This window comes from Antedon bifida, chromosome 2, assembly GCF_963402885.1.
Source record: "Antedon bifida chromosome 2, ecAntBifi1.1, whole genome shotgun sequence".
NCBI lineage: Eukaryota > Metazoa > Echinodermata > Crinoidea > Comatulida > Antedonidae > Antedon > Antedon bifida.
The window spans coordinates 5,203,159-5,227,855 of record NC_136227.1 but is presented as its reverse complement, the minus strand read 5'-3'; the positions used below and the strand labels follow the sequence as shown (position 1 = coordinate 5,227,855).

Sequence of the window (24,697 nt, the reverse complement as noted above, 5' to 3'; positions counted from 1 at the left end):
GTAGACAGAGCTTAAGGATGAATGATTAATATCAATATATTGAATTCTAATCACGATGTTATTATGTTGAGAAAAAAGCAGTATCTAACATAACAGGGAATTGAACCCCGGCCCATTATGGTTCTTTGGTCTGCATACTTCTGCAGTACTGTACACTGAATTGAAGTAGTGAGATTGAAATAGAATAGCGCCCTCTCTGGTTAAAAAATGACACGCCGGTTGTTATTTAGTATCTTAGCAACCAACCAGGCAATTATAAAACATCACATCGTATTTTTTTTGTGCAACAATTAAGTGGTGGAAACGACTTCAGAAAGGAAATTTATAGTTTGAAGTAGAATAAATAAAACAAGTACAAGGTATTAAACGTTATTTTAAATCTTTATAAATTGTTACACCATGCTTAGACCTTCATTTTTGTAAGTCTATAGTAGGCCTAGGCCTAGGCCTAGGCCTCTAGTAGGATATTTAACAGGCCACCAGCGCATCCGCTCAGATCACTGCACTGGTGGACTGCTCCTGGTGGTAGGGCCTAGCAGTTGAGTGATTGAGCGAGGCCTAGATACAGTAGGCTTGGGTGCTAGGCTAAACAAACCAATCCAATTAATGACGCGCCCCAATTAATTTGATCAGGCCATAGTATTGGTGTCCAATTTAAATCCAATTGATTGAAGAAGTTTGTTAAAAAATAAAAATCTTTTCTAGGCTAGCCTAGGCCCTAACTAACGGCTAAGGCTAGGCCTAGTGCCTAGGTAGACTAGCCTTATTAGGCCTAGTAGGTAGCCTAAGGCCTAGGCCTAAATAAATAATAACGAATAAATAACAAAACAAATAGGCCTAGGGTAGATGTACCAGACTTCGGCAGGTTACAGGGAAATTCGTTATTTACGTGTATTTTTTAAAAGCATCACAAAATATTTTTTGGTAGAGTTTTTAGTATTTATATAAGTAGTAAATACAGTGTAAATTATCAAATAAATATTTATAATTAACAAACAATAATAAAAAATGTGTTTTTTATTTATGTACCAAACCTCGGCATGTGTGTGCCAATCCTCGGCATACGCTGCCCAAGCAAGCCCTGGAATTACGCGCGAGTGATTGCGCAATCGATCGTCGATGAAATAGCAGGCCTAGCTAGGCTAGGCCTAGCCATGGCCAGATGTGAAATAAATGAGTCAAAAAACAGCAATATTAACTTTATTTTACCAACAATTATATTTTGAAAAAAAATTAATAAACAACATTGCAAACAATTTAATTTAATTAGTTATTTCCGTTAGGTGCCGAAGTCTGGCACATATCATTAATTATCAACCAAACATCTTAACACCCCTCATAAACCCTATATTTTTTCATTGGTTTGAAAATGGAATATTCTGGAATGTTGCTACACTACAGTAGGAGCCTATTTCAATCCCAGACGTGTCCCTCGTGTGTAATTTTTCATGCCCTGGAACTTTAAATGGAACAGTCACGTGTTAGCTCATTGGTCTATTTTGCTGAAATGTCACTTCCGGTTTTCAGGTTTCAGTTTTTATGGCTACTGGCAGACATGTTTCGCTGATGTCTAGTAAACGATCGGTGGTTTTTATTTACCACCTATAAATAAAGTATATTATACGTTAAGATAAACAAAAAATATCAATTATTTAATTAATTATGACTAATATAAATACAACCTGCCGAAGTTTGGCACATTGCCGAAGTCTGGTACATCTACCCTAGGCCACTAGGGTAGATGTACCAGACCTCGGCAGGTTACAGGGAAATTCGTTATTTACGTGTATTTTTTAAAAGCATCACAAAATATTTTTTGGTAGAGTTTTTAGTATTTATATAAGTAGTAAATACAGTGTGAATTATCAAATAAATATTTATAATTAACAAACAATAATAAAAAACGTGTTTTTTATTTATGTGCCAATCCTCGGCATACGCTGCCCAAGCAAGCCCTGGAATTACGCGCGAGCGATTGCGCAATCGATCGTCGATGAAATAGCAGGCCTAGCTAGGCTAGGCCTAGCCATGGCCAGATGTGAAATAAATGAATCAAAAAACAGCAATATTAAAGACCCCTTCCCTGCAATTTTTGACGTTTTTCGGAAAATAATACATATATATCACTTTAAAAACATTAAACCATGTCATTCCTTGTCTTAAATGTACGTTTTATGGTAAATTATGATAAAAAGTGAGAAACAATGCACTACCTAAGTAGCTCGCGGCGATCGACCTCTCGTGGACGGTCTTAGGCCTAGCCTAGCTTAGTTTTGTAGGCCTAGCTGGTAAACATCGGTAACGTACGAACATCGTACGCTAGCTATATACCTAGCCTGACGTTGTATAGTTGCTGCATTAATTGTCTTTCTATTTTTGCCAAGACTCCGTTGATACAAATTGGGGAAAACCCGGTATTTTCGCTGAAAAGTTAGGAGTCTTCCATTTGTTTTGGCCTCACGATCGATCGAAAAGTGGGCGAATTACAGGTGAAAAACAAAAATATCAATCCGCGCGCAATGCATTTTGGGATTTATAGCGGGCCGCTATAATTATTAGAATCGACTTATATTTCACATTTTTAACCGTTTAGAGACGAAAAAAGTTATCGCAATAGGACCATATAGTATTATTTTTACATTAAATATAGTTTGTGATCTTAAATTAGATCTAAAAAACGTAGGGAAGGGGGCTTTAAATTTATTTTACCAACAATTATATTTTGAATAAAATTTAATAAACAACATTGCAAATAATTTAATTTAATTAGTTATTTCCGTTAGGTGCCGAAGTCTGGCACATATCATTAATTATCAACCAAACATCTTAACACCCCTCATAAACCCTATATTTTTTCATTGGTTTGAAAATGGAATATTCTGGAATGTTGTTACACTACAGTAGGAGCCTATTTCAATCCCAGACGTGTCCCTCGTGTGTAATTTTTCATGCCCTGGAACTTTAAATGGAACAGTCACGTGTTAGCTCATTGGTCTATTTTGCTGAAATGTCACTTCCGGTTTTCAGGTTTCAGTTTTTATGGCTACTGGCAGACATGTTTCGCTGGTGTCTAGTAAACGATCGGTGGTTTATATTTACCACCTATAAATAAAGTATATTATACGTTAAGATAAACAAAAAATATCAATTATTTAATTAATTATAACTAATATAAATACAACCTGCCGAGGTTTGGCACATTGCCGAGGTCTGGTACATCTACCCTAGGCCTAAATAAATAAACAAATGTTTCATAAATTTAAAAACAAAAAAAGTGCCTGCTGGCCATCATCATCAGGGTCATGAATGGCATGCACGAATGGCCCTCTGCTGCAGTCTAGTGAGAAGGCCCTAGACAAGCTAGGCCTAGACTATTAATTAGACACAGAGTACCTACTAGTACTAGCTAGGCCTAGTTGCTTATTAAAAAAGTTTGTTTATTGGTACTTTAATAATAAATAAGCCTCTATTTGGTGCCTACTCAACTTTGATTGCTTATTTTACTTATATTTTAGATGCCTCGTGGAGCACCAAGGTCAGCAAGCCGTCGATCAGATGCGAGTGACATTGATGCTGATCAACAACTTGGTAATAATAATAATTTATTTATATTAAAATAATATTTAATATAATAAAAAGGTTACACTTGTCAGATCATTGATTTTTTTTCTCCCTTTCCATAGTAGGACATTATACTTTTTTACTTTTAACTGAAGAGATCGACCATCAACTTATATCAGTGATCACATGTTTTTTTATCAAACAGTTTGAAAAGTGTTGTAATTTTGTCCACAGCTGAAAATGAATTGGGGAAACTGCAAAGACAGTATAGGATAATGGAAGGGGACAGAAATGCCTACAGCATTGAGTCACAAGACCTCATACGCAAACAACTGTAAGTGTATTGTTAATATTACTTTCAACTCCACTCCCTAAGACTCAATTGAAACTTTACTTACAGTAGTTTATACAATCACGTAAAAATAATAAAATAATTGGCGAGTTTGTGCTCGCTATTGAATGCTTATGAAATTATTTTAAAATAACATTTTTCAGATCGGAGATCAAGACACTAGAAGCAGAAAAGGGAGAGTTGATGAAAGATTTACACCTCTCTGAAAGTAACACAAATATATCACGTGATGACAGCAACATTGACAGGTTGCAGGTACTGCTAGAGGAAAGAGGTAAATACAAGCTTAACATGTTCACTGCCTGGGAAAAGTATACTCATCCAACAGGCTGTTTCACACATGTATTCACATATAAAGCTCTGTCTACACTATCAAACTAGTTTGACAAAAAAGTGTGATGTGCCCAATTATAGTAGTGATATGCCTAAATATGGTAGCGATATGACATCATCATGTCCATATATGGGCATATCACATTTTTTGTCAAATTTGTTTGATAGTGTAGACAGAGCTCTTCCGAACCCAGAAAACCTCAGATTATAGGAACCCTGGCAATACAGCTAATGTGGTTCGATAGTGTAGACAGAGCTTAAGAGTTTTGAAGTGGTATGGTCAACTTTAAAGGATCTATAGTAACAAGCATTGGTAACATTTTTTGTCACATAAATTTTGATAGTGTAGACAGAGCTTAAGGATGAATGATTAATATCAATATATTGAATTCTAATCACGATGGTATTATATGCATTTCAATGCTGGGAGTATGTATTAACTATTATCTTTTATATTTTTTTTTTGGCAGATGAATATCGCAGAATGATAAATGAAGAGAAAAAACGACAAAAGGAACTTGAAGGGATGACGAGAGAAAAGGAACGAGAGATACATAATCAACATAAGAGAATGGGTGGCGTTCACGCGAGTCAACAACACACTACTAAGACGCAGAAGGCCATTAGGGTAAAGGAGAACCGACTGCACCAAGTAAGTACCGTATTTCCTCGAATAAACGCCCTGCCACATGCGTATATACACAATGTTGTATTACAATATTTTGGATGAATCCATTATTGTTATTCATATTTATTACTGCTTTGCAGGCCAATGAGAAGTTCAACAGTATGCTTACGGAAAACGCTGAATTCCGAGACAAGATTGACAGTCTTCGTGTTGAAAGAACACGTTTTGAGAACATACGCAAGAAACTTGAAAAGGTAAGTGAATCAACGTATATGTGTCAACAATATTAGTAAGAGCAGAAATTTATCAATATAATTTTAATGAGAAATATTAACATAATGTTAGTAAGACCATAAATATATCACTTGTACTATAATATACAGTAATAAGAGCATTGTGAAAACTTTATATACTTTTTATACTATACAGTACTGTACGTTATACAGTACTACAATTTTAACGTGAACTTGACATTTCTAAACATACTCAAAGTTTTCTTTAGATGTTTCTTTAGCAATTGTTTAATTGAAATTCATTTATTCTTCTTATAAAGGAAAGTGCTGACCTTCGTCAGCAAATTGGAGAGGTCATTGACCAATCCACTCAAGCATACGACTCGCGAGATGAAGCCCAGGCAAAGATCATTCTGTTGAAAGAAAAAGCTGATAAGGATTGCGCACAACACAAGGCGGAGATGAAAGAACTGCAACGCATCATCGATCATGACCGCCAACTAAAAGACTTTATGATGATCAAGAGTAGAGAGAGGGGCGAGGAAGATGAACAGCTGATTGCATTGAGACAGAAACGAGGTACAGTCTGACAATAAGTGTGATGTGCCCAAATATGGTAGTGATATCCCCAAATATGGTAGTGATATGACATCATCATGTCCATATATGGGCACATCACATTTGTTATTATTTAATACCAATGTTACTTATAGATCCTTTAAAGTTGTCCTTACCACTTCAGAATCCTTAAACTCTGTCTACACTATCAAACTTTATGTCACAAAAAATGTGATGTGCCCAAATATGGTAGTGATGTGCCCAAATATGGTAGTGATGTGCCCAAATGTGGTAGTGATGTGCCCAAATATGTTAGTGATATGTCCAAATATGGTAGTGATATTACATCATCATGTCCATATATGGGCACATCACATTTTTTTGCTTTGTAATAACCTGTCATATATGATGATTTCAGAGGCTGAAGAAGACGAAAGACGTCGACGAGAACGCCAAGAGGATTCTATCGAAGCCTATGAAGATGCTTTTAAGAAAATCTCAGAAATCACAGGAGAGGATGATCTAAACAAGTTGGTTAACAAGTTTATCGAAGTTGAAGATAGAAACTTTGCTCTCTTCAATTATCTGAACGAACAGAACAATGAGGTGGAGAAACTACAAGATCAAATTGCTGAGGTTCGTAAATTTAATTATTATTACCTATTGTTCATGGGTTCTTTATTTTTTTACGGCCAATTCCTGTCTTAAAACCTTTGCCCTAAGGTTACTTTATGGGAGGAGTTTGTTCCTAAAGCTCCGTCTACACTATCAAAAAAAGTGTGATATGCTTAAATATGATATTGATATGACATCATCATGTCCATATTTGGACACATCACATAAAGTTTGATAGTGTAGACAGAGCTTTAAACTGTTCTTGACTGGTATAAAAAGTTTGTAAAAACAGAAAACTAACGTATTTTAAATAGCCGAAACGTAGCAAGTAAGTACTTGACAACTGGTTTAACAAAAAAGTTAACATTTATTTTTAAATAATGTATTTTATGTGAAAACAATTTCATCTGGTTTCTGTGTAGTATTGTATAGTTTGTTTAAAATAATGAACTGTAATGTAATATATTATGAATTATTTAACAGATTAAAGATGAAATTAAAATGTTTGAGAGCCAAGGTGCAGAGATGGAGACACAGCGGAAAACTATCTTAAAGAGTTTGGAAGAAAAACAAACAAATTCTGCAAAGGATGCCGATGATTTTGACTCCAAGACCAAGGGTGTAAATAAGATTTTGGACCAACTCAAAGCAGGTTTGTAATTGAATTTTTGTTTTCATTCATTATTCTCAATTTAGCATATTGGCAAGAATAAAGACCAGTTTACACAGACGAGTGGTAACGGTAAGCAGAAAACCGCGTAGCTTGTCCAACGTAGAATCGTATCTATCCTGAGTGGAAACCGCCCTTCCGCTCCATTTTGTGTGTAAATGGTGATAAGGAATAACATAGATTCTATAGTTTTATTACCGCTACCGCGCGTCTGTGTAAATTGGCCTTTAGTGATTTCAATCTCTATTCTTCTCGGAGATAACAACCCTGTTCATAGTACAAACATATATACACAAAATACGTAGTCTACATAAAGAAAATGTTATTAAAAGTCCTTGGAAGTGGAGTTTTGTCATGAGAAAACAATCTTGACATCGGACAGGATTTGAACCTAAGACCCTAGGATTGGTAGGCGAACATCTTAACCACCAAGCCACAACTCCACTCCAATTTAATACATATCTTTTTTATGTGCTTTTTTACTGTCTTACGGCCTGTGATATGAATGATGTGCATAAAAAAACAAACTCTAAAGAAAGTTCATACAATTATGAAAACCGCTCTCATCCATTACACAATGAATTTGTTATCAACAAATCTGGCGGAATTAGACCACTTAAATCCTATCTTGCCAAGGAAGACAATTTTCAAAAATATTCCATTTTTGACAAATATAGTTTATCTATGTAAATATAAATTTGTATCCATGTTATGACAAAGTATTGTATTTAAACAAATGAAATATTAATTTTGTAGGTGTTGAATCTCTATTTACTAAAATTAACTGCGATCGTTCTTCGATTGATGATATGCTTGGAAACACTGCTGGTGTTTCAGATGAAACCATAGTGCAGTACTTGGGATTGGTTGAACAGAGGACCAATGAGCTTCTTGCTGTTAACATCTATGTGGATAATAGAGTAAGTGGATATCATACAGAAACATATGATACAACAGGGCTAGAGGGAAATTCCTTGGGAAATCCCACAGTGTCCATAGTAATCATGAGTATCCTGGAGACTCTAGGGAAATCTAGAGGGTCCAAGGGAAATCCCAGAAATTCCTTGGCAAATGCCATAGTGTCTATAGTAATCATGAGTATCCTGGAGACTCTAGGGAAATCTAGAGAGTCCAAGGGAAATCCCAAAAATTTCTTGGGAAATCCCACAGGATCCATAGTAATCCTGAGCATCCTGGAGACTCTAGGGCAATCTAGAGGGTCCAGGGGGAATCAAGGGGAGTGTAGGTGAAATTCTGGAGAACCATGAGAAATCCTGGATGCCTAAAATGTGAACATATACCATATTTTGTTTCATGTCTGTATCTAAATTCTAACAACAATATTTTTCTTAGAATTTGGATCATGAACCTCAGCCAAAAGGTGGTTTACTTGGTAAAGGACCGGTACCAGCACCACAGCAGTTACTTATCATGGCACCGACTACCGGTGAAGATTACGACAGTGACCAAGGCTCCGAGCTAAGTGAAGATGAAAGCCGACCTTTGACACAGATGGAGTTAAAACAACGGATCATGAAAGGAGTCCTGAAGAAGGAGGCGGCAGCCGCTAGGAAAGGGTTCCAGTACGACTTATCTGGCGCGAAAGATATGAAACAGAAGCAGTCTATGCCCGAAAAGAAACGTGGTTCAACAAAACGCTGAATACTTTTCATGTAGGGTATAAATAAGCCATATATCCCTTTATTTAAAGTTTACAAAGGACCCTGGCTGGGCCCTTGGTTAATGAATATACAGGCTGTAGTAAATACTAAACTGTAAACATATTTTGATCCATGGTTAGATTATTATTGTTGTCTTATGTATTCATTTTAATGTGGTGTATGCACTTGTCAATTGTATGACCCACTATATGACCCCCGGGAAAGATGCATCATGGTTGCGTCATTTACAAATAATTCCTGACGCAGGGGTGCGTCAAAAAAACCTAGAAGGTACGTCACATCAATGAACGATGGTGTGTCAATGTCCGTCACTTTACCACTCAAAATATCATAAACAACATGGTCACAGTGCGTCAAACAGGTTGTTTAATGGGTCATACAAATGACAAGTGCATTATAACCAGGTTGCAAAATAACATTAAGCCTTAAGCTCTGTCTACACTATAAAACTAATTTGACAAACAATTATAAAAATATAATAATGGTAGTGATATGACATCACATTGTTTGTCACATGAAGTTTGATAGTGTGGACAGAGCTTTATGAAAAGTATGTATATAATGAAACAAAATGTTACCTTCTGCACAATATTTTTTCGAACAGTATGAACAGAATTAATTACAAATAATGAAATGGGTTTTTTATTTGATTGACAGTATTCAAAAAGGGTAAAGTTTGTTTCACACTAAGCCTGGACTCCGGTGTAGTGTTTAACCATGTTTGATTCATGTCATGACCCATTCCGCCAGCATACCAAATCCAGACACAGAGTGACTGTAGCTTAAAGCCTATGAAATTGTATTGTAATTATTTTGTTAAAACGAAATCAGATCAAATTTAAGTATTTAATATTTATCCATTTTTTTGTTATATAGCAATTTAATTAAGATATATTTTAATGCATTTGCTTAAAAACATATTTGTGCTTTTCATAATAACTGTCTCCCAAAACCAGAGTTTTCTGGAGGTCCAAAGAGTTATTACAATTAAAAAACATTCGAAATACCAGAATACTGTATCTGTCCGGTATTGGAAACGTTGATTACATACTACAACTTTAGGAAATCCTCCAAATATTATCTCATACCCTTGTATCATTGTTTATCCAAGATTGTTGAATATGTATGAGATAAATAAAAATTATTTTCCAAAATATCAATTTTAGATTTCTGACATCCAATATGTTTGACATATTATAAGGTCACAGGAAATTGACTTTTGACCTTTCACTAACATAAACTTCATAATTACAAAAGGTCAACTTTCATGCACATTCCTGTGTCTTTTTTAAAGCTTTGACAATAAGATCGGCGATTTCTGGTATACCAACCATGTGTTTAGCTTGTGCAAATATCGTTGGCCCATCCTCCCGCATCAAACAAGAATCCCTCTCCATCACCTTAAAACAGTAACAAAACATATACTTTCATTAATTTGTTGCTATCTGTCATGCATTTAATTTTTGTTATATTCATCAGTAATGATTTGGTGTAATCATTTGCTCTTTAAAAAAATGATTGATTGTTCAGCGCTTACAGGCTCCCTGCATTTTGAGCTATATTAATATAACTTCATTATTAATACCGTATAATAAAACAAAATTAATTGTTACAAATTTGATTGTTACAATTTACAAAAATACTATGAACATATGTTTCTGTTTTTACAGTAGTAGGCCTACAGGCTACCTGTAATAGTGTGCAATTTTAATATTTATACCCACAAGACAGTATGTTACCTTTAGGTCAGCACCCACAGCCTCGGCCAAATCAGTTTTATTGATCACCAGAAGGTCACTTTGTGTTATGCCTGGTCCACCTTTCCTGGGAACTTTGTCTCCTCCTGAAAACGAACATGGAAAATTTATATTAATTGAAGCACAACATAAAATATATCTTAACTTCATAGATTTATAGCCCATATTCAGAGTACTTTGACCAGTTGACCACAATTGTGATTGCTAAAAACTGTTTGCGTGTACACTGGCAAAATCATGCTTAATATAGTCTGCAGGAAAGTTTTGAAACTAGGTCTGCTATGAAAACTGTGTATAAACTCTGTCTACACTATCAAACTAGTTTGACAAAAAAAGTGTGATGTGCCAGAATATGTTTAAATATGGTAGTGATATGACATTGCCATTGGCACACCACATTTTTTTGTCAAACTAGTTTGATAGTGTAGATGAGGCTTTAGAACTAACCAGCAACATCAATGACATATATAATATAATCTGCAAGTTCTCGGCTAAAATTTGCAGCTAAGTTGTCTCCACCAGACTCAACGATAACAATTTCAGGTGAATAAATCTTGCTAAGATCTTTAATCACTTCCATATTCACAGAATAATCCTGGAAGTAATGAAATAAAAAAGCTTTAAAATGGTTAAATAATGTTTGGCCAGTCTACACCCAGCTTTGAGACAATGCTATTGTTTTTAGCAATGCTCTTCTATTATAGTTTCCATTAGTTATTGTTTATTAGAAACAATGCTCTTCTATAGAACCTTGTTATTGTTTTTCAGTAGCTTTCACACCAGTCCCACCAAGTTTCACTTAGTATACTGTATTCCTAGTTTCCTGGATTTTCCACATTCTCAGAACTAATAATACATACATGGTGTACGGCAAATTTATTTCAAAATGAAATACATTAGCTTATTATACGCATATATTCATGTTTGCATCTTCCAAATCACTTTCTGCGACATATTCATGAGCACTCATGCAAAAAACCCAGCAGACAAAAAATGGAAATCGCAGATATCGCTCTTGTAAGTGGAAATGGTAGCAGAATTGTTTTTTTCTCTGCGAAAACATTGGATTCATTCATTCTAGTGGAAAACAGGCTTTAGCTCCTACCTCACGTATAGCTGCATGAGGACACCCGCCTGTCTCGACCGCCCTCAGTCGTTCCTCTGGTAATGCTTTGTTTCGTACCAGGAATTCCCAATCTTCTTTGGTAAAGATGTCATTGGTAACTACACAAAGGCTATTCTTTTCTCGTAGATGTGTACATAGACCAAGAACCAATGCTGTTTTCCCTGAACCAACAGGACCTCCTATACCAACGGTGAACGACCTCTACAAAAATATAAATAAATACCAAAAGATCTTTAACTGCAAGCCTGGATAAAAAATTTGTATAAAAAGTTTAGACTACAGCAGAAAATCTGCTAAGGGGACACCTTTGAGACCAAACAATAATAATCTAATAGAAAAATATTCATTCATTCACTGAAAAATTATTTTCTTTTTATGCAATGTCTAAAGTATTTTATTAGTGCAGTAAATATATAAACAACAATGTTTCACAAAGCACAGACATGATTTACCTCTTGAAAATTTGTTCGTTTTAACGGCATATCTCGAGAAAGAAAGCTTCCCGGGGTTTCCATATGTTCATGAGTATGACCATGTGTGTGACCATGCTCATGACTATGGGTATGTGCATCATCATTACTGATATTTGTCAATCCAGCTGAAATCAAGAAATAAATGTTGTTTAATTTTGTCATTTTTGTTTATGATTGATAGAATTAGTTCAGGCTAGTGCCTATTTGCTTCAATGTCTAGTCTTAAAAATTTGTCAAGTCTCAACTTAAATGTGTTGACTGGATATTTGGAATGTTTTAAACTACATTTGAAAACTGCCACTGAGGGATTATGGGTTGGAAGTGATGGCTAACATAATTTGTACTGGAACCATCTTAAACACATCACCCAGTATATGGGGTGTGTTTGAAGGGGGAGGAGGAGGAGCGAAAATACTGGCGTAATGAAGTAGCCTATATGATTGGAATTGTACTAGGAAAATTTACTATATTTGCACTGTCCAGCGGAGGAGTTAAGGTTTGTTGATTGTGGCTGGGATGGTGAGAGGAGAAAGAAGGCTGGGGGACCGCAGTATCTAAATTAGATATTTTAATTATCAACCAATATGACACCTATTCATTTACACAGTTTACAACGTACTTAAACCATTATTAGGCCTATCATAGCTATGTATACTCCTCTCAATTTGAAGCTAAAGTTGAATTGAATTTGTCCTTCACTGGGAAGAATTTATTTTTGTTCCACACTGAAAAGAGTGTGGGGTATGATTGAAGAGGGGTGGAGGTTGGTGAGTATAATAGAGAGATATTAGCGTTGGGTGTTATGTACTGAGAAGGCTTTAAACTAATTTTGAAACTTGCCCTGGTGCGGGTATAATTGCTAGTTCTTTATAATAAAAAATAATTAGGGTAATGAATTATTCATGATTTCTGCCTTAACCTCATACTCATAGGAAAATGCATCCAGCCTACAAACAATGCCTATAGGCCTAATAATACTACTATTTATAGACTACTGTATGTATATAGGTGCCTTAGATTAGGCTACATTTAGTACACACACAGATGCCTCCTAGTCCTACTTATACAGTGTACTCTACTACTAGTACTACTAGCCTACTAGTTTTTTATAGATAGGCCAGCTAGCTAGACCTAAAGAAGGACTAGGCTAGGCCAGCCTATTATATTTATAAATAAGTAGTCTAGTAAGCTACTAAAACTACATAAATTAACAGTGTAATAAGTAGACGCTAGCCTAGCTAGTATAAACCGCCATGTAAATAAACTTACCTCTAATAAATTCTACATTGTTTTTCGACATCTTTGTTACTAGTTTTTATAGGCCTTCTATTTGATGAAAGACCGTGCCTTCCACATGCGCTGATGCTATAGTAGACTGCACAATGGCGCGGCATCATCCAGGGGCTCAGCTCTTTGCGGTCCTAGATATTTCATTTGGTAATCTGATTGGACAAAAATCATGTTAAGTTTAATCACGTATATGTATGTTTTATGTTTATAAATGTACAGTTACCAATACTGTACCTGCTTATTTGGCTCTATAATTGCAGTAAATTAGGCCTAACGTACGTCTACACAGTAGTACACTATACCTAGGCTACCTAGGCTCTATCTACACTTACTAAAAGGCCTAGATTAGCTAGGCCTAGGCCCAAGTTCTTTGAAATGAAATTGAGTCCAAGAGAGCAGGAAAGCCTCCTGGTGCATCAGACTGGCGCTTTAGCCCAGAAACGATTAGCACGTGGAACAAAACTCAACCATCCAGAGGCAGTTGCTTTGTTGTCTTGTCAGGTAATAATTGATGCAATTCTTTCCATGTAAATTATGCTCCTCATCATGCATTGCCATTATTGTGCTTGCGCAATTTACCAATTTAAAATTGCACAATCCAATTAACATTAACACATTGATTAAATAAAAATATTGAAATATGTAATTAATGTAGGTATTATCGATTAATTAAGCCAGTAACAACCGTAACCCATTCCATAGCAATAATATCGGCAAGAGTTTGAGGCTCACTCTCACTGTTTACTTCTGGTTGTAGAATAGTCTTTTTGGATAAGGACTATCGAACCATAATATGTCCAGTGTACACAGAATGCTTGTTTGCGCTTTAAAGTAGAAAGAACCATTAGTAGTACAGTACAGATGAGTAGAGGGTTACCCTGCTCACATCCACTGGTATGGATAGACGAAATAACAATTATAAATTTGAAATTGTATATTTTATTTACAAATTCATGATATATTTTAGATACAAGAATTTGTTCGTGATGGACGTCACTCTGTTGCTGAAATCATGGATCTTGGACGTAAAATGCTTGGTAGGGGTAGTTTTAAATACTATTCATTTAAAGTTTTAAGCCATACTTTCCTGTAGAAACAGCTGATTTTGTTCTGTTATGCAATAGTGGTCCCAATTTTGAGAAACTGGTTTATTTTGAGTAAAAATTAATGCTTTTTTTACAAACTATAAAATTAAAAATATGCCCTTTGTGCACGAAGATTTCACTATCATGTCAACAAATTTTGTTTTATGATTCATTGGGATTATTTTTCATGTTGTCCTGCCCCTATACATTGATGTTGGGCATAATGTTGGGTCAGATGTTTAAAGTCCCATTCCCTACATTTAATGTAAAAATAATATACTATATGGTCCTATTGCGTTAACTTTTTTCGTATTTAAACGGTTAAAAATGTGAAAAATAAGTCGATTCTAACAATTTAAGCAGTCTGCTATAAATCCCAACATGCATTGCATGTGGATTGATATTTTTGTTTTTCTTCTGTGATTCACCTATTTTCGATCGATCGCGAAAGCAAAACAAATGGAAGAACTGTAACTTTTCAACGGAAATATCAGGTCTTCCCCAATTTGTATTAACGAATCTGCTAAAAAAAGAAAGACAATTAATACAGCCACTAGACAATATAGCTAGCGTACAATGTTCGTACATTACCATGTTTACCAGCTACTGTAGGCCTACAAAACTAAGCCGGCCCTAGGCCTAAAGACCATACAGGAGAGGACATTCGACTTGAGCTATTTAGGTAGTGCATTGTTTCTCTCTTTTTATCATAATTTATCATAAAGACAAGGAATGACCTGGTTTAATGTTTTTAAAGGAATATATATGCATTATTTTTACAAAACGTTAACAATTGTAGGGAATGGGTCTATAGAGTATCAGTGCTGACATCACGACGGTAGGTGGTGCTGCATGGTTGCTAGCGCAACCAAAAATGCGTTCAACCTGCCTGAGTGACTCCAAGGTCACCAATAGTTTGGAATATGCTTATTGAAGTAGTTATTTTAAAACATAATAATTTTCAATAAAAACAATCTAAAATTTCAAAAGATCACTAACTATTTGTTTTTAATAATCTATTTATTCTTCAACTACAGTTTAAGTTAAAAAAAATCAAGCTAAGATACATAATTTGATAGAAATACAGATCTTTACAGTTTTTTTATATTTTCTAACGCGATCAGTCAACAACGTCGGCTGGCGACAATTCTCAAAATGTTTACAAAAAGCTGAACGTGCATTAGAGCCGTTCATTATCACCATTAGATATCACTCATTTCATGAGATACAGTAGGGCTAATTCCAAATGACATGCAACAAATACAAAGAATGAAAAATCTCTTTTTATTCAGTATGGCCTTACTAAAATTAACTTTTGAACAGAAACTTGAATGATCTTTATTATTGAGTTATTTGTAACTATCATCAGGGTTTAGACACGTGTTACCTGGTGTGCCTGATATGATCCAGGATGTTCAAGTTGAAGCTACCTTTCCAGATGGCACCAAATTGGTTACTGTTCACGATCCAATTGCAACAGAATTCGGTAACATTCAGAATGCGTTATACGGTAGCTTCTTGCCAATCCCTGAGCAAGATCTGTTTTTACCAAAAGAAACGGTATGTTTATTTATCATTGAATATTCATTAAAACAACGGCAAAAAACTACATTCTAATCTACTTTAATTTTTTAGATAAATGTACTAAACTGGTCATGCTTTATTACAAGCATTGGTGCTTGTTTGGTTGGTCAACATCTTGTGTAGAATATCAATCCCAGACACTGGGATTGAAGTAAGCCTGTTAATAGTATAAGCTCTTTTTAAATTCAACCAACTGCTGCTGTCTTTAGATTTTCCAATTATGACTGGTCCCCTAACCCATGTCCCCAACCCTTAAAATTTTTTATTTTTTTTTGTATAACTTCAGAACATTTCAGCCGACTGAGTCGAGACATCCCTGCCCAAAACGTTCTAGGCCTAAAATATCCCTAATTCATTAACGAACTCTAAAAAATTGAGATTGGTGAAAAGGCGTCAGATTTTAATTGTGTGGTGTGGCAGCTTGAGGTTGATTCCGTGGGACATGACATGTATATATATTTTATATTGTATACCTGTGTTGATGATAATAATTTAATTATTTTAGGAGACTAATGGACAAGCTGATGCTTTATTAGACGTTCACCCAGGTGAACTATTACCCAAAGGTTCAAATGAACTAATAGAATTGAATTTTGGACGTCGTTCAGATGTGCTAACAGTCATCAACACCTGCGATCGTCCCATTCAAATCGGCAGTCACTACCATTTTGTGGAAGCCAATAGGTATCTTATATTTGATCGGGTTAGAGCGTACGGAATGTCCCTTGTAAGTACATATTTTATATGCATTTTTAAATTTGAATTAATTTTCATGAAACCCATAATTCTACTATTGTTGTATAATATTCTTCCATATATAGTGTAATGCATGCATAGTTGATTAGATAAAGAGTCTTCCTGTGAATTGTACTTCATAGTGTTCTTAAATTTTAAATTAAGTTATGGGTAATTCCTTTTTATACAGAACATAGCTGCAGGAACTGCTGTAAGATTTGAACCAGGAGAATCGAAGAATGTTTATCTTGTTGAGATTGGTGGAAATAGGTAAATAGAAACCTTTGTACCTTACAACATTCTTCTTTACATGTAAAAATAATTAAAAGTAAGTAGTAGTTACAATGTAAAATTGTAAAAGATAAAGAAAATCGTAGATATTCAATTCAACATTTATTTCGACCAAAATCAACATCTCATTTCCTATTTCACCCACTGCTGTGTGAAGACCTCCTCCAGCTGTTTCCATTTAGTTCTGTTCCTTGCCGATCTTTCCATGTTGCCGTTTCCATGTAAGTTGTTATGTCGTCACGCCATCTTCTTTTTTGCTGTCCTCCTCTTCTTCTTCTCCCTGTCCTCGGCTGCCATTCATTCAATCTTTTCGTCCATCTGTTGTCGTCTCTTCTGGCTATGTGTCCTGCCCATCTCCATTTCAGTTCTTTGATCTTTACCATGATGTCTTTGACTTTTGTTCTTTTCCGTATCTCACTATGCTTTACTCTGTCTCGTATTGATAGATTTACTATTTTTCTTTCCATCCCTCTTTGTGTTGTTATCAATTTTTGTTCCATCTCTTTTGTTGTTGCCCATGTCTCTGCCCCATAAACTATAGTTGTTAGAACACATTTGATTGTACACCCTGCTTCTTAGTGACATATGAATGTCTTGGTCGGTCAGGATATGCTTGTGCATCCCAAAGCTTCTCCAACCTGCTTTTACACGTGTTAATATCTCCTCCTCTGTGGTGTTGACCATTTTCAAGGTCTGCCCCAGGTATTTGTATTTGTCAACTTTCTCAATCTGGTGATTGTCTATTGTTATTGTCTCTTGAGTCAACATATATGTATACAAACAAAAAACAACAAAGTATGATTTGGTCGAGGGACGACATAAAGACTCAAATAAGTCACTGTTGTTTCTCATCATGACACATAATAATTACAAAGCGTATGTAAAAAAAAAACAATTTTACAATCAATCACAAAAAAAACATTTAAAAAAAAAAAGTTAACAATATGGAACGCATTAAAAGCACAACTGTTTATGTAGTATATGATTTTGCTAACTGCAGAGTAATTCGTGGAGGAAACGGAATCGCCGATGGAGTTGTAACTCCAGAAAGACTAAGTTCGATAAAGGAGACACTAGAACAGTTTGGACACAAAAAACAGGTAAGACTATTTTCTATCATGCATGTATAAGCATTCTTTTACGCATTCTGCGTTTTTAACAGTTTATTTTAACATTTGCCTTTAACAGTATTTTAACATTGGTCTATAATAGTGTTTTTTATATTTGATGTATTTTTATTTTTAGTTTTATTGTCCTAATTATTTTTTATTATTTTAAATGAACCAATAATTAAAAACAATCTTAAATGCATATTATTGGAAACAAAGCTTTAAACAAATTGGTGATGTTAGAAATGTGAAACATTTTAGCCACAACATCAAACACAACCACTTTTGTAGTATTTTAGAAGCAGCACAATTAAGTGGTGATTATTGTCAATAATTTTAAATTAGAATTATTAATTTTTATTCAGGAAGAAATCTTTCAAACAAAGTCTAATTTTATTTCCCCGATGATCTATGCCCAGACGTATGGTCCGACTATAGGAGATAAGGTATGTGTTTGATTAGAGTCAGTGGCGTAATGCAGAGGCCTGAAGCCCTTAAGTGGCCCTCCAACACTGAAGTACTTGGGGAGTTCTAGCCTTTTTCAACATTTTTTTATGAGGAGGGTGGGGAAAGACACAAAGTATTTAAGCCACAGCCCACCCCCCTCCAAGGTGGGACATGTGGCAAATCGAATTTAAGTAAATGGCACCCCTACATGGTCGGAAATGGTACTCGCGCACATGAAATTCATAGTAAGTGCCACGTCTCACTAGTCTGGTTGGCCTAAAGCCTGTTTAGCCCCGCCTAATCTGCGCACGTTACTTGTGTGTTGCTCTTTATAAATTCAAAGCCATTATTTTATCTCCTATTTGTGTTATTTTGTCATATCATTTGTAATTATTTGCTTTATATTATCAGGTTCGACTTGGAGACACAAGTTTAATCATTGAAGTTGAGAAAAACTTTGCAGTTTATGGGGACGAGTGCAAATTTGGTGGTGGCAAGGTGACTACTTATTAAACCATAGATTAATTAAAATCTAAATTATCGTATAAAATGGAAAGTGCTTTAATGTTTTCAATTTCCAACTTAATTTTATCTAATTTTAAGATTCACTTTCATTTAAGGTTCTTCGGGAGGGCATGGGCCAAGCAGCACACGTTACTAGTGACGTTGCTTTAGATACTGTGATCACAAATGCTTTGATAGTAGACGCTGTCACCGGAATTGTTAAAGCTGATGTTGGTATTAAGGTAAATAAATAACGAGGGGCAATATGTTTTTAGCACTATGGCCAACCTCTATTAAGGGGAAATCCCTATTAAGGGACACTTTTCCTCAACAGACAGTGGAAAATAGATAACTATTCAAGGGACACCTCTATTTAATGGACACTTTTTGGTCCCGAACGTGTCCCCTATGGGTGTTGCTGTATATTATGATTATTTTGTTACATTCTGTTACTTGTATTAAATATAATGACTTCATTATTTGTTTAGAATGGATTAATTCATGGAATTGGGAAAGCCGGCAACCCCGACACAATGGACGATGTAAGCCCTGATTTGGTGGTAGGTGTTGGGACAGAGGTCATCGCTGGTGAGGGATTGATACTGACGGCCGGGGCTATTGATTGTCATGTGCATTTCATCTGTCCACAGCTTGCTAGAGAAGCCATTGCTTCTGGCATTACAACTATGTTTGGTGGAGGAACAGGTAAACGTAGTTCCCACTAGCGACGCAACCTACACAACGTAACAAAATGCCCTTCCAATAATTGCGTCGGTATTATTAGAAGGGCATTTTGTTGGGTTGCGTTACGTTGCCTCGCTAGTGGGAACCAAGCTTCAGTGGTTCCCACTAGCGAGGCAACGTAACGCAACCCACGCAACGTAACAAAATGCCCTTCCAATAATTGTGTTTTCCCCGCCTGCGTGAAATAAAACTTTCGGCGCTTGCAGCACTGTTGCGTCGTCGGTTCCTACTTGTGATTACGCTATCACAGCACTTGGCGTCAATACGTTGCGTTGTGTCGGTAGTGGGAACCACTGAAGCTTAATTCCCACTAGCGAGGCAACGTAACGCAACCTACGCAACGTAAGAAAATGCCCTTCCAATAGTTGTGTTTGCCCCCGCTTGCTTGAAATAAAACATATTTGCAGCACTGTCGGTTGTGATTACGCAATACAGCAATTTTCGTCAATACGTCGCTGCGTTGCGTTGCTAGTGGGAACCACGACTCTTTGTCTTATTATTTAGGCCTATTTTGTATTTAAGAAGTGTATGTCGTCATACAAGCCCTGGCTTCTAAATTCTCCCCTTGTTTTTGTTATGTTGTGTTATGATGTTGTGATAAATATGGCATTGAATCAGTGACCTTTGAATTGAATTTTCTGTTCAAGGCAAATCTATGCGTCACCACTTTTTTTTATTATAATTTTCTTTAAGGTCCAGCTACAGGAACATGCGCAACGACATGCACACCAGGACCGAATCATATCAGAAATATGATTCAAAGTACGGACGTTCTACCATTAAACTTTGGTTTCACAGGTGAGATTCTTTAAAATAAAGATGCTATTGTTTTATGCTTTATACTGTAAGAGTATCGCTTATACTTACTGTACCTCTGTACAGTTTATATGATGTATATAATAATAATGAAGAATAAAGATTTTATTGTTTTTTACTAACCACGTCTATGATATGCAGCATGTATTATTATTATTAATATTCCATAATTAAATGTTATTGCTTATTCATATTTTAGGTAAAGGTAATACAAGCAGAGCAACTGGACCCGTCCCTGAACTGGAGGAACAAATTAAAGCCGGAGCAATTGGGTAAGATTAAAGTAGATACACACAGTATTATGGGTACTTGAGTGCTGTACAAGCCGTTTTATCATTTACCTCTGAATTAAACTTAAGTTGAATACATTGCACTGAAGTGCAATACATTCAGCTTAAGTGCAATACATTCGACTTAAGTTTAAATGATTTGCACTGAAGTGCAATTGTATACAAATTTTAATTAAACTTAAGTTAAATACAATTGCACTGAAGTGTAAATGGATCGTCATTTTGCCCAATTCGACTTCAGTGCAATTGTATTTCACTTCATATGTACGTGACCATAACGACCATTCATTTTGTGCCATGTGAATACAAGCTGTTGAGTCGAAAAGTGCATTCTCAGAAACATAATGAGCATGTGCAGAATGACTATTAGACTTGATAGCTGTGTTGTCATTAAAAAAACGAAAGGTCGCGTCGCTATTTAAGATGTGGCATAAACAATGTGATTATGTAGAATGTAGCCATTTGTGCTATGAACTTGCTCTATATAATTTACATTATTGTACTTCCTTGGTTGCAGTCTTAAACTCCACGAAGACTGGGGATCAACTCCTGCTGCGATTGATACGTGTCTACGCGTAGCAGAGAAAATGGACGTTCAAGTGATGATTCACACAGACACGCTTAATGAGTCCTCCTGTGTAGAGCATACTATCGAAGCATTTAAGGTAAAATGCTATTTACAGGGTTTAGAATAGAGAGATTAGCCTTCTGTAGTGGTTACATACGATACACTTCGTCATTTAAGCGTGGTTCCCACTAGCGACGCAACATAACGCAATGCAACGACGTATTGACGCAAAGTTCTGTATTGCGTAATCACAAGTGGGAACCGACGCGCAACAGTGCTGCAAACAAACATCGCAGGTTTGATTTCACGCAGGCGAGGGGAAAACACAATTATTGGAAGGGCATTTTCTTATGTTTCGTCGCCAGTGGGAACCAAGTTTTATAGAGCAGACAATTTAAGCATGTGATTTTGTGAGTGAGTTTTTATCTTGCATAAGTGTAACGTTTAATATACGTATGTACTATCTTCAGGGACGTACTATCCATACATACCATTCAGAAGGAGCTGGTGGTGGCCATGCACCAGATATAATCAAGGTGTGTGGTGAAAAGAATGTGTTGCCATCATCTACCAACCCAACTCGACCTTTTACCAAGAATACTATAGATGAACACCTGGATATGCTAATGGTGTGTCATCATCTAGATAAGTAAGTAGGCGCGCCTAACTTGACCTTTTACCAAGAATACTATAGATGAACACCTGGATATACTAATGATGTGTCATCATTTAGATAAGTAAGTAGGCCAAACACACATCTCCACCTTTTACCAATAATTCTATAGATGAACACCTGGATATGCTAATAAGTGTGTCATCTAGACATAGGCCCAACAATAAACATGATAACTACTTTTAATTTTCTTTTTCAATTCGTATAAGGAATTTAAAAGAGGATGTAGCATTTGCTGAATCAAGAATTAGGGCAGAAACAATCGCAGCTGAAGACATTCTACATGACATGGGTGCAATTAGCATGATTTCTTCCGATTCGCAGGTAATGTATTAGGAAGAAGCAAGCGTCATCTACAGTAGTTAAAGCTCTGTCTACACTATCAAACTTTATGTGACAAAGAAATGTGATGTGCCCATATGGACACGATGTCATATCACTACCATATTTGGGCACATCACACTTTTTTTTGTCAAACTAGTTTGATAGTGTAGACAGAGCTTAAAACCGTACTACTTTGTTTCAGTCCCAAAAATTTATTTTGAAAGTTAGAAAACCTAAACCACTCTTTGGCAATATAAACTTTGGTAATCTGATTTGTTTTTGTTGTTTATGGTGATCGTATATAGGCAATGGGTAGGATTGGTGAAGTGATCGGGCGAACTTGGCAAACTGCAGATAAGATGAAAATATTTCGAAAAAGACTCAAAGAGGAAACTGTAAGTTCAGTAGAATCTCTCCTTTCTGTACACCGCTATTCAGGGGATATTATAGATAAACTTTGTTGTGTACCCTAATAGGGGTTAACTGTAAATGTTATAATAGTGTACTTTTGTTTTAATAGTCTATATGAAAATACAATTAAGTATTTCTTTATTCAATTGTCTTTGTAGGGTGATAATGACAACTATAGAGTAAAGCGATATATTGCCAAGTATACCATTAACCCAGCTATTGGACATGGTATGAGCCATCTCATTGGTTCAATTGAGGTAAAAATACTTTTTATGTTGTTTTTTATGTGAAGTTTATGTACCTCCTGTGATCACCAATAACACTAAAGTGATATATTTCCTTTAAAGATGTATTGTCCCCCAAAAACATGAACAAATTAAAATTAAATCAGACTTTGAATAGGTTATTTTATAGTTTTAATAAAGTTAATCACTTCCGTAGGGCAGTTTTTTTTCGATAAATAAATTTAATTTAGATCCAATTTTTCGTCAATGTGGATAACTGTTATGTGACATTAAAATGGCATATTCAACAACAAAAAAGTGAAACATTTTTTTTTCATGAGGACAATACATCTTTAATAAACACTTACCGTAAGATATGTCTCAAAAACACTAAGTATTTCACTTAAGTCATTACCAGTTTTTTCACTAATAGATAAGAGAATAAAAGAGAATGCTTAAATGTTAAGTGTTTCCCTCAGCCACAGTACCCTAATGCTCTGAGAGCGATTTAATGCTGTTTACTTCCATTTGTCAGTGTAAAAAACTAGCCGATTTGGTTCTTTGGAAGCCAGCGTTTTTTGGTGCTAAGCCAGATATGATTATCAAAGGTGGACAGATAGCCTGGGCTCAGATGGGTAAGATATAGTTGATGGAATTTATGAATTTTCCACAGACACGCGTCGTGCACCAGTAGTGGATCTAGGTCCTCAAAATGCTACTGAACCCAAATCTTGGTTCCCAATGAGGACCCTATGCAAAGACGTAACGCAACTCACAGTGATTTGACCAATCTCAAGCGATGGATTATTCGAACAGTCGCGTGTGATTTAATTGGTCAACTTGCTTACATTGCGTCTGCTTCCTTTCGTTGCGTCCTAGTGGAAACTAAGCTTTATGTCCTATCATTTGCATATACATTATGAATGCCCCTCTTCATATCCGCAGATGTGCACATTAAACGCTGACATATGGTAGACCTACACAAACTTCTATAGCCGTTTTCTGATATCCAGCACAAATTATACGATAAAAAAAAAATTATAATTGGAAGATTTAATACTGTACACATATTATTATTTGTATGCTAGGTATGCCAAACGCCTCGATTCCGACCCCAGAACCAGTAAAGATGCGGAAGATGTTTGGCGCTTACGGCAAATCAGTCGGTGAATCTTCAGTGATATTCGTATCCCAAGCCGCAGGTAGTTCAATCAAGGAAAAATACGGAATCAACAAACGTGCCGAACCAGTTCTCAGGTAAAAAACAAATTAACATATAAACAGTCCTAATAAAAAATGTATAGATTACTGATTTGTTTTACATTCATATTAATTTTTAGTAATCACACATAATTAACATAATAATATAGTATTATGGTAGAAATTAAATACAACTAAAGCTATCAAACTTTATGTGACAAAAAAAATGTGATATGCCCATATATGGACATGATGATGTCATATCAATACCATATTTAAGCATATCACTACAATATTTGAGCACATCACACTTTTTTGTCATCTAGTTTGATAGTGTAAACAGAGCTTAAGAAGACTATGATCATACAGTAATACAGTTATGCTACTGTTAAGCGTAAAAGGCCGGGGTGGAAT

At 35.6% G+C, this 24,697-nt stretch overlaps 3 protein-coding genes across 6 annotated transcripts in view; 2 read left to right on the top strand and 1 right to left on the bottom strand.

The window, feature by feature from the left end:
- LOC144835971 (urease subunit alpha-like) overlaps window positions 1–24,697 on the top strand; it is a 31,732-nt gene that overhangs the window by 4,834 nt on the left and 2,201 nt on the right. The window contains exons 1-19 of one of the 4 annotated variants that reach the window (XM_078691117.1): window positions 12,717–12,755; window positions 14,246–14,315; window positions 15,733–15,923; window positions 16,453–16,674; window positions 16,873–16,952; window positions 17,974–18,073; window positions 18,448–18,528; window positions 18,941–19,027; window positions 19,150–19,275; window positions 19,522–19,738; window positions 20,471–20,575; window positions 20,793–20,865; window positions 21,401–21,548; window positions 21,922–22,100; window positions 22,334–22,448; window positions 22,754–22,843; window positions 23,018–23,116; window positions 23,619–23,718; window positions 24,172–24,340. In XM_078691117.1, the coding sequence (XP_078547243.1) occupies window positions 12,732–12,755; window positions 14,246–14,315; window positions 15,733–15,923; window positions 16,453–16,674; window positions 16,873–16,952; window positions 17,974–18,073; window positions 18,448–18,528; window positions 18,941–19,027; window positions 19,150–19,275; window positions 19,522–19,738; window positions 20,471–20,575; window positions 20,793–20,865; window positions 21,401–21,548; window positions 21,922–22,100; window positions 22,334–22,448; window positions 22,754–22,843; window positions 23,018–23,116; window positions 23,619–23,718; window positions 24,172–24,340 (2,276 nt within the window). In that variant the 5' untranslated portion in view covers window positions 12,717–12,731. Of the gene's footprint in view, window positions 1–12,716; window positions 12,756–13,432; window positions 13,780–14,245; window positions 14,316–15,732; window positions 15,924–16,452; window positions 16,675–16,872; window positions 16,953–17,973; window positions 18,074–18,447; window positions 18,529–18,940; window positions 19,028–19,149; window positions 19,276–19,521; window positions 19,739–20,470; window positions 20,576–20,792; window positions 20,866–21,400; window positions 21,549–21,921; window positions 22,101–22,333; window positions 22,449–22,753; window positions 22,844–23,017; window positions 23,117–23,618; window positions 23,719–24,171; window positions 24,341–24,697 lie in introns of those variants that run through there. The other 3 variants (XM_078691119.1, XM_078691116.1, XM_078691118.1) reach the window with 3 other exon arrangements.
- On the top strand, window positions 243–9,644 carry LOC144835983 (coiled-coil domain-containing protein 63-like). Its single transcript, XM_078691141.1, has 11 exons — window positions 243–359; window positions 3,516–3,588; window positions 3,796–3,895; window positions 4,057–4,187; window positions 4,717–4,898; window positions 5,015–5,128; window positions 5,428–5,686; window positions 6,084–6,301; window positions 6,764–6,932; window positions 7,707–7,870; window positions 8,304–9,644. The coding sequence occupies exons 2-11, from the start codon at window positions 3,516–3,518 to the stop codon at window positions 8,610–8,612; spliced, it is 1,719 nt and encodes a 572-aa protein (XP_078547267.1). The 5' UTR covers window positions 243–359; the 3' UTR covers window positions 8,613–9,644.
- Window positions 8,978–13,430, bottom strand: LOC144836003 (urease accessory protein UreG-like). The gene is made up of 6 exons (XM_078691171.1): window positions 13,258–13,430; window positions 11,968–12,113; window positions 11,495–11,716; window positions 10,837–10,984; window positions 10,372–10,475; window positions 8,978–10,032 (listed from the first exon to the last, which is right to left on the bottom strand). The coding sequence occupies exons 1-6, from the start codon at window positions 13,286–13,288 to the stop codon at window positions 9,898–9,900; spliced, it is 786 nt and encodes a 261-aa protein (XP_078547297.1). The 5' UTR covers window positions 13,289–13,430; the 3' UTR covers window positions 8,978–9,897.

Bases quoted from the DNA above. Each gene is read 5' to 3' on its own strand.
- LOC144835983 (XM_078691141.1), top strand. From the start codon at position 3,516: ATGCCTCGTGGAGCACCAAGGTCAGCAAGCCGTCGATCAGATGCGAGT. The intron at 6,302-6,763 runs GTTCGTAAATTT...ATTATTTAACAG, and splicing joins TACAAGATCAAATTGCTGAG to ATTAAAGATGAAATTAAAAT. The intron at 7,871-8,303 runs GTAAGTGGATAT...TATTTTTCTTAG, and splicing joins ACATCTATGTGGATAATAGA to AATTTGGATCATGAACCTCA.
- LOC144836003 (XM_078691171.1), bottom strand. From the start codon at position 13,288: ATGTCGAAAAACAATGTAGAATTTATTAGAG. The intron at 12,114-13,257 runs GTAAGTTTATTT...TCTTGATTTCAG, and splicing joins CAATGTAGAATTTATTAGAG to CTGGATTGACAAATATCAGT. The intron at 11,717-11,967 runs GTAAATCATGTC...ATATTTTTGTAG, and splicing joins AACGAACAAATTTTCAAGAG to AGGTCGTTCACCGTTGGTAT.